The sequence below is a fragment of the Ananas comosus genome, linkage group 9 (genome assembly GCF_001540865.1).
Source record: "Ananas comosus cultivar F153 linkage group 9, ASM154086v1, whole genome shotgun sequence".
NCBI lineage: Eukaryota > Viridiplantae > Streptophyta > Magnoliopsida > Poales > Bromeliaceae > Ananas > Ananas comosus.
This window is the reverse complement of record NC_033629.1, coordinates 8,613,483-8,623,310: the sequence shown is the minus strand read 5'-3', so window position 1 is coordinate 8,623,310 and position 9,828 is coordinate 8,613,483. Positions and strand designations below refer to the sequence as shown.

Here is a 9,828-nt window from a genome sequence, read left to right as displayed (position 1 = left end):
ACAGAAACTATTATACCCGCGCTACTGGCATTCTGTGTACAGAGTAGTGAGGTCTGGCGATCGAGGACGATGCTGATTTCTTTTCATATTGTTGAGTTTCATGTACCGGATCGAGTCCTACGACAGTTTGGTCTCCTCCAGTATATACCCATTAACGTGAAGACCATCCGTCATGTCACTTCTCAGGGGCAGCCGGATGAGGATTGGGCAATCTTTCATACTGCACTCTTCGAGAGATGGGGATAGAGATTGCATGCCATTTTTGACCAGCTGCCGATTGTCGGTGATGACCCGATACAGGCGACCTCTATTTATATGCAGTGGTATTCGCAGATCACGAGAAGATGGATTTCTCGTCCAGTACAGCGTCCATCATTGACTTACTAGCGTTGCGGCCGACCAGACCGAGAGAATTTTGGTATAATCACTCATATATTAATTATTTTTTAAATCTTATATTTAATATAGATTGAAAAAAAGTGAGTTTTTATCTATAATACAGGTGGACGCATTACGACAGACTCAGTATAGCATCGAGAGCTAGTTGATGATCCACCTGTGATCCATACGATGCTGGAGTCATTGACGGGCATCTNCTGTGCCCATATTGAGTCGGTACTGGAGCACGTTCCTGCCATACCTGTTGTCGCTGATATAGGAGGTCGAGATTTTAGTGCCTCGACATCGAGTCATCACAGGAGACAGCCACCGACTCCTACTAGATCATACTCGACATTGAGCCAGCGGGTGTCACGATCTCCATCTCCTACTGATGCTGCAGATATGCCCGCCGCCCTTTTAACATTTCCTTTCTTGACATTAGACTCGCTTTTGCCGCCAGTCCCTCGAGCGTACTTTAGATCTATCTATTCTCGACGTCATGGCGCGTCATCATCACAGCCCCGCCCAGCATCTACACCGGCCACTGTCGAGGGTGATCGACCTGAGCCAGAGAAGACTCGGGCGATTCCGGAGCATCTCGAGGGCATCATTATTGCGGATCTCGATAAGATGGTCGGTATCAAGCCACTTGATGACGTATCTATTGCTGAGCTCGATGTGGATCGTGGCCGTAAACGTGGACGTGGTTGTGCACGAGGATGTGGCCGAGGACCTCAAGGGAGAGGAAGATCGAGAGACTGATTGTATCTTGTTGATTTAGATCGAATATATTATATAATATTATATATCACTTTATTTAGTTCATATTTGTATATTTTTCTGTGTTTTTGTTGATATTTTTATGCTACTGATTGTATCTTGTTGTTCTACTTGCCTTGTTGTGTTTCTTGTTGAAATATTTGTTCTTGTAAAAATTCTTGCCTCAAACTTGTTCAAATTATTTTTAAAATCTAACTGAAAAAGGTGCTGAGGTTGTTTGCACTAAAGGCGGTGAATGGTTCACCGCCTTTAGTGCAAAATCTCCGAAAGCCAAAAAAATTTGGCTAAGTCCTGGACTGGGGGCCGTTTGCACTAAAGGCAGTGAACCATTTACCGCTTTTAGTGCAAACCCCAGAGCCCAAAACCTGGTGAAGCACTAATAAGACGGTGAACAATTTACCGTCTTCATGAAGACGGTGAACCATTCACCGTCTTATCTGTATTTCAGCCCTGACTCCGAACTTAGCCAAATTTTGCCGAGTTAGGGTTTTACACTAAAGGCGGTGAATGGTTCACCGTCTTAGTAAAGGCGGTGAACCATTCCCCGTCTTCTCGAGGGCACAGGAAAGGCGGACTTGTAAGGGCATAGTGTGGGGTTTTGCTGTGAAGGCGGTGAATGGTTCACCGTCTTCTGAAGGGGGTGAACCATTCACCGTCTTCACAACAAATATTACAAAGACAGTGAACGATTCACCGTCTTTGTAAGAAAAGAATGACGTGGCACCCACGTGGCGAAAGGAGGGTTAGTTTTGCAAATAAAATTTTGGCGGGGTCATTTTGCCAATTTTGATTTTTTGGAGGGTCATTTTATAAAAAAGCCCAATCAGAGACTTCTTGTGTATACCATAGTTCATGGTTCTTTACAACTTAGTTTCAGTCTAGTATGTGTACCCAAGGATTTATCTTTGTGGTTACTCACATGGATTGTTTACACCAATTTTTTAGATTTATAGTTTGGGTGTGGTGCAATAAGGCGAGTCATGGATGAATTAGATAGTACTAAGGGTGCGTTTGGTTCACGCTATCTTTTTAAAATTTTTAGTAATTCAATAGGAATAAAAAAAATATGACGATGTTTGATTAAACGCACTAAGTAATCTAGTTGGTAATTAGATTTATTCCAAAGTACTAATTTCATTTCCTTGAGGGAATGTGGATATTCTCATATTAATAGCTTGAGATAATTATAATATGTCTAATCTCTTTATTTCTCCCAACCCGCCAGCTAATTGGTATTATTTTTTTTTACACTCTAACCTCACATATATTTCTCTCTAAACTTATCTTTTTCTCTCTAAACTTCAACTCTTTTTCTCTCTCTAAACTAAGCTCTCTCTCCTCCTCTTTTTCTAAAATTTCAACTTTTTCACTCCCTCAAAATTTCGACTCTATTTCTCTTCATATTTTTTTAATTATGCTCTCTCTCTAAACCTATGTTCTCTCTCATTTTTTTCTAAAATGGTGTTGAAATTTTTGGTAGCATTATCTAAAATTAAATAAATAAATAAATAAATAAATTGTATATTTTTTGTAATTTTAAATAACATGATTAAATAATATAACCGTGCGAGCCAAATACAAAAATGTCACATTCTTACTAGTAGGATGAATAAGAATAAAATTGTCAGACATTTTTTTATTTCTAATAATCTTTCATAGTGCGAACCAAACGCGCCTTGAGTTTCATTTTTATAGGCAAAGGAGAGAACTTTGGAATACACTAGTTACTAGAATGCGTAGTTAAATATCCTATCATAAAGAGTTTTGATCTGCAGTGTATAGTTAATTTTAAATAACAAGAGTTAACCTTTGCATGCCTGTACTTCATAATTGATTTTGCATGATACAGATTCAAACCAAGATACAGATTCTTTGCTCGACATCTATGCAGGGCATTTATAAGGGGCCTTTGCTCGACATCTATTCCGGGCATTTATACGGGGTCTTCCTTTTGTGCATGTGATGAATCTGGCATGTCTTCACCAAACTACGCTTCTAGATTGCGAGGCATGGCATATTAAGTTGGTATTACAGTTACATTGCAGATAATCAAATGGAACTCTAAAGAATACAAAAACTATCAAATTTGCTCTACATCTGCAATACGTTGTACACTTAACAGAAATCATTACAAGGACAAAATGCAACGAGTAAAAAAAAAAAAAACATATATAATAGCTTGGGTCAAAGGTCTTTTATCTGTGCAGTGACATCTGGGATAAAATACCCAACCGCAACCAAGAGACTACCTCCTCCTTAGATGCAACAAAACTCCCACTCCTCTCTTCACTCTTCAAAAATGGCGCACCCAATTTCTCCAAATGAGATCTAAAAGCACTCCCCAAGCCGTGCGAGAACTTGTGATTTCCTGCCCCGGTGAACACACAAAAGGACTCAGGCAGACCCTCCTCTTGCTCACTCAATAAGCTCATCATCCACTCTTCAAAAGCCGTCTTCGCCGCACCGACCGAAAGCGACTTCAAATTCAACGACCATTCGCTCGAACCCTTCGTGTGCAAACTACCATACAAACCGTATGTCATTCCGATCTGGAAAAGTTCTTTCGCCCTCTGCGGAGGGAAGCTCTGATTCCTGCATATATCAATCAAGCAATTACAATATGGTCTCCTCACCTCCGTCTCGGCTTCGTTCATTATTCCTCGAAATTCCTCCTTAATTTCGTCAAAGCTAGCCTCTTCTTTTTTTAGCAGCTTAACGAACTCAACAAGTCTCGGATTCGCCTTCTCTAAGCAAGAAAGAACCATGCCCACCTCCTCTTCTCTGCTCAAAGCTACTATAGATAGCAAGCACCCGCAGAGCCGGTCGTCCGGCTTTGTTCCTCTCTCAATTGCGGTCTCGAAAACCCTAACCGCATCGCCGACTCTTCCAGCTTTTCCAAGACATTGTATCAAGCAGGTGTAGCACATTATGTTCGGCTCGACTTTTCTACCAAGCATTTCCTCAAACACCTCCAGCGCCCTCTCGGCTTTCCCCCCGCAACCGTATATATTAATCATCGCCGAATAACTCCAGCTATCGGGTTGGGCCCTACCTCCCTCTGACCGCTTCATCTCGTCGAACAACTTCTCCGCCTCGTCCTCCAACCCTAGATCGGCACACATGCTCAACAATGTATTATACAGTATGAAATCCATCGGCCACTTATTCGCTTTCATTCTCTCCCAAAGCTCCAAAGCGTCGCGGCCCCACCTCGCCTGATCATATATATATAATCATAACAAAACCACTCATACGACAATGTAATCTATTATACATATATATACATTACATCAAAATTCATCTAAGTTTATGCATGTTTCTTCTTTTTTTTTTCTCCTTTTTTTTAATACTGCAAAATGCCATGCATCTGTAACATGTTTCCGTAGGCACGCATATAGCTATTTGTCTCCAGTTTGGTTCGGCTAAAAAAAGACCTACGGCAGGGCAATAAAAGAATAGACAAACGAAAAAACAAAAACAAAGAGCAAATAATCAATCAATCACCTTGCCGTAGATCTTGATCATGGCGGTGAGCGTCTTCTCGTTGGGGCTGAGGCCCGAGCGGAGCATTTCGTCGAACAGGCTGCGGGCGAGCGCCGGCCGGCCGGCCTTGCCGAGCGCCTGGAGCAGGGTGTTGTAGACGACGGCGTTGGGCGCGACGCCGAGGGCGCGCATCTCGGAGAGGACGTAGTGGATGCCGTCGTAGTCGGCGGCCTCGCCGTACATGCGGGCGAGGACGGCGAAGGCGACGGCGTCGGGGCGCCAGCCGGCGGCGCGGGCGCGGTCGTAGAGGGCGGCGACCTGGTGGCGGCGGCCGAGGCGGGCGTAGGCGTCGAGGGCGGCGGAGTAGGTGACCTCGTCGGGGACGACGCCGGCGGCGTACATGCGCTCGAACCAGTGGACGGAGCGGTCGAGGCGGCGGCAGCGGCGGGCGGCGGAGATGAGGGTGGAGTAGGTGATGTTGTCGGGGGGGACGCCGGCGGCGAGCATGTCGGCGGCGAGGGGCTCGGCGAGGTCCCAGCGGCGGGCGGCGCGGAGGGACTTGAGGGCGACGTTGAAGAAGGCGGCGTCGAGGGGGAAGGAGCGGGCGTCCGGGTTGGCGAGGAGCCAGCGGACGAGGAGGAGGGAGCGGGCGGGGTGGCGGAGGAGGGAGGCGAGGAGGAGGAAGAGGAGGCGGAGGAGGGAGCTCGGGGAGTGCTCCATGAGCACCATGAACGACGACAACAACAACAACACCACCTCTCTTAATTAATGGTGTTGTTTTGTGTTGCTGCGGAGGTGGAGGTGGTGGAAGAGACGGAGGGGAGTGAGAGGGGTTTTAATTGAAGGTGTCTAGGTAATATAANATGGCCCGGCGCGGCTGGCGGCGGAGGGAGAGAACCGACGAGGGCGCGGGCTTGGGCTTGGAGGGGTTGAGCCAGGTGGGCTTGGGCTTCTGGGGAGCGCTCGTTTCGGAAGGCGGCGGAATAGCCTTACCTTTAGCAGCGTCGTAGAGGAGGGATAGGGAGAGGGGGAGGAGCTGCGAGGCGAGCGAAGAAGAAGAGGAGGAGGAGACGGATGGTGGTGCGTGTTGGTCGGAGGAGGAGGAGGAGGAGTGGCAGAGGAAGAGGGAGGAGGAGGGGAGTTGGTGGTGGTGGTGGGGAGAAGGAAGGAGTTGGAAGGACGGAGAGGAGGGAGAGGCGAAGAGCGGCGCCATGGATGATGGGGGGCACAACACGCGCAAACACGCTTGCCCACTCGCACTCTATCCGGTGAGCGGAAGAGTTATTCATATATATATTTTCTATTTTATTTTTTTTAATTCTTGTGTATGTATTTTTATCGGCCAACTTACATAAAATCATCTCCAAGTTTTTAGCTTTTGCAAAATTTGGCTACTATTTTGAATTATGCTGATTCGGTTCAAATTTTCAAAATACTGACTAAAATATTTTTATTCTCTTTTCTCTCTCTTCTTTTTTACGCTCTTTTTTTTTCTCTCCGACCTTCCTCCACCGCTCCTCCACCGCCTCAGCGACCTTTCTCGACGGTAACAAGGCGACCCGCCTTCTCTTCCTCCGCTTCTTTTTTTTTTTACTTTCTTTTTTTTTCTCTTTGACCCTCCTCCATCACTTTCGCAATCTTCTGTGATGGTAACGACGGCGGCGACGCCGCCTCCTCTTCAGATGTCAACGCCAGAGGAGAAGGAATCAAAGCATGTGTGAATGAGAGCAGAATGAACGGAGGCGATGAAGTCGTGGCTGAGATAGTGCTTACTGTTGCTCGTGAGGGTAAGAACGAAAACGTGCCCGCGCTTCTCCAAAGAGCGCCTCCGGCGAGGGTGGTGGTTGCGACAGAGGACGAGGGAGAGGCCATGACAATAAAAAAAATTATAGATAGAAAAAAAAAATCAAAATAATAAAAGATAAAAATAAAAAAATATTTGTTTCTACAGAAAATACCAAAAATTATAGAAGAAGGAAGAAGATAAAATTGCACTGTTAAAATAAAGTTATATTATTTTTTAAAAAAATTTACACTATTTTATATGAAAGTGGCACTCTTTGAGCTAAAAATTATACTTTTTGAAATGAGAGTTACACTTTTTAGGCAAAAATTGTACTCTTTGGGTAAAATTTACACTATTTTTCTTTCTCTTTCTTTCTGACTCCTCCTTCACCTCTGCTTTCTCGTAATTTTTATACGTCCATTCTGAGCCGCGCGGTGGAGGCGGAGGAGAGCGCGATGACATCGAAGAATAGGGCGGCGAAGGCAGAGATTGCGGCGGTCTGCCATGCCTTCTCCCCGGAAGAGGTGCCCGAGCGGTAGGTGGACATGGGCGAGGACTCCCTACCTTGCCTCTCCCTCGCGAGGGGTGTAGGGACAAGAGCAAGGCACACATCCCGCCAGCACTTCTTACCTGCGCCCGTGCACCCCCCGCCTTTCCTCCGCCCCCACCGACGTGTGAGGGGGCAGTGAAGGGTATAGGTGCGTCGATGGGGATAGAGATGAGGAGGGGAGTCCTCGCCCACGGCCGCAGACTCCCTGCAAGATGGAGGCGAGGCAGATCGCCGCTACCTCTGTCTCTACCACCCTCTTCTCTGGTGTCGTCGCGCTGTTCTCCGCCTCCACCGCGCGTGTCACCGACTAAGGATAGGCGTATTAAAAAGTATGAGAAAGCGGAGGAGGAGGAGGAGGAGGAGGAAGAAGAAGAAGAGAAAGAGAAATGGTGTAAATTTTATCAAAAAAGTGCAATTTTTACCTAAAGAGTGTAACTCTCATATCAAAGAGTATAATTTTTGTCTCAAAAGTGCAACTTTTATATAAACAGTGCAATTTTTCTTAAAATAATGTAACTTTATTTTAACAGTGTAATTTCATCTTTTTCTTCCTTCTTCTATGATTTTTTGTCTTCCCTATAGGAAAAAAATATTTTGTTTTATTTTTATCTTTTATTATTCTAATTTTTTCCTCTATAATTTTTTTTGTTGTCACGGCCTCTCCCTTGCTCTCTATCGTTACCACCGCCCTCATCGAAAGCGCTTTTTGGAGAAGCGCGGGCATGTTTTCGTTCTTACTCGCGTGAGCAACAGCAAGTACTATCTCGGCCACGATTTTATCGCCTCTGTTCGTTCTGCTCTCATCCGTACTCGCTTTGAATTCTTCTCCTTTGGCACTGGCATCGGAAGAGGAGGCAGCATCGCCGTCATTATCGTCGCAGAAGAACGCGGAGGTGATGGAGGAGAGTCAGAGAGGAAAAGAAGATGTAAAAAAAAAAAACGGAGGAAGTGAAGGCGGGCCACCCTATTGCCGTCGAGATAGGTTGCGGAGGTGGTGAAGGAGGGTTGGAGAGAAAAAAATAAAAAAGTAAAAAAAAAGGGAGAGAAAAAAGAATAAATGTATTTTGATCAGTGTTCTGAAAATTCGAACCGAATCTGCAAAATCTAAAATAGTGGCCTAGTTTTGCAAAAGCTAAAAACTTGTAGATTTTTTATGCAAAATGGCCATTTTTGTTTGTAATGGTAACGAAAATATCTTGTGTTGTTTAATGGCTAATAAAAAATTCACTAGTTTTGACCTTTTACAAACACTAGTGTAGGTACCCGCATGATGCGGCGGATAGAAATTATAGTTAAAATTTACGAAATAGACAAACAAATAAAAAATGTAAAAAAACCAAGAAACAGCCACATTTAATTGGTTAATAATATAAAAATATATTAAAAGTTTTTATCAAGCAGAGAACAAAGAAAGAAAAAAATATACAACATTTTGCTTCGACATCAATTCTGAGAATTCTTTCACTTCATTCGTTCTAAAATAAAAATAAAATGTTAATAATCCCGCACCATGCATTTTTCTGCAAATTTATATCATCAATAAAGGGACACATTTGTAGTGATTTCTTTTTAGGTGCCATGATTTTTAATTGATTAAATCGAGCAAACTGAAACTGCGAGCAATAGACCACATACTATTAACTTCTTTTTTTGATATGTTTACCAAATCTGATTTGTTTATCCAATAGGGCATGTCTGCAAGTTTTTGCTATGATTCAACTGATACAAATGTATGCTCGGGTGGAATTGTTACCAAGGTGGCTTCTCATTTTTCATTGTGACCACAGCTTGATCCAATCCTTCGACAACTTGTTTTGTTCGCCACAAAAAAAATCCTTCAATAATGTCACGCCCTGGGTTTCAGCGGAAGCTCAACAGTCGCGTGCACAGATCCGCCGTGTACACCACAACTCAAGTATACACAAGGCGTCTACAAACCATATCGTAAAAGCATATAATTCTAATCAGGTAATCAGAGCAAGACTAGGTAATCAGTGTAAACTTATACAATCCAAACCTCACTACAGGAAATAAAGATACAGTACAATTTACAAAAACTTAATATACATCTATGTACTAATCTACATAAACTGGTGGAGGTCGTCTAGTACACGTCCAAAGAGGCTCTAGCTAGCCGCAGACCCCTCGCCAAGAACCCTAGCCTTTCCCGTGGTGGAAGGCTCTGTAAAAGCAACAACAAAGAGGGCGTGAGAACTATTAAACAATAGTTCCCAGTGGGTAAGCCGCCGAGAGTGGCGAAGTACACCACTAGGTCAACTGTGGCATGAGTAGATAGCAATAAATAACCAAGTAAGTGCAAATAATACAATAAGCAATTACATGCAACAAATATGAAAATAGACTACTCATGCTATTTGCTCAACAATAAATATACATCAATAGATTGCAGGTATCAATTATCATGATAGATTCCATCAATCATATTACTTAACAATTTAACCAAACATATATCAGATTGCAAGCAAGCTAATTCATTATTACTTGAATTACAGATAATATCATGTAATTACTTTCTACATTAGCAAGAATGAAACATTCTTTATGTCGCTAAACAATCATGATGTCAACTTCTAGGTTATTCAGCACTAAGCTCACTTTAGATGTCAACCTTCTAGTCTATTCATTCATAGGTTTACTTAACTCATGACATATAGTAACTTTACTACTCTGTCCAGCTAAGGTTAAAGTACTTGACATAACCCAATTTCCAACGGACTTACACAAGGTAAGTTCAAGCCGCGCCGTGCCTAATGGCCCCGTGGTAGTCAACATCCCCACTCTAGGAATGAGCCTCCCTCACGGCGTTCCATTTCGGCGCTCACTTCGT

The 9,828-nt window shown here is 43.8% G+C and overlaps 1 protein-coding gene across 1 annotated transcript; it reads right to left on the bottom strand.

Annotated features, from left to right (window-relative positions):
* Positions 3,140-5,499, bottom strand: LOC109715591 (pentatricopeptide repeat-containing protein At5g46580, chloroplastic). Its single transcript, XM_020240692.1, has 2 exons — positions 4,666-5,499; positions 3,140-4,376 (listed from the first exon to the last, which is right to left on the bottom strand). Exons 1-2 carry the CDS (start codon positions 5,371-5,373, stop codon positions 3,357-3,359), a joined length of 1,728 nt encoding a protein of 575 aa, XP_020096281.1. The 5' UTR covers positions 5,374-5,499; the 3' UTR covers positions 3,140-3,356.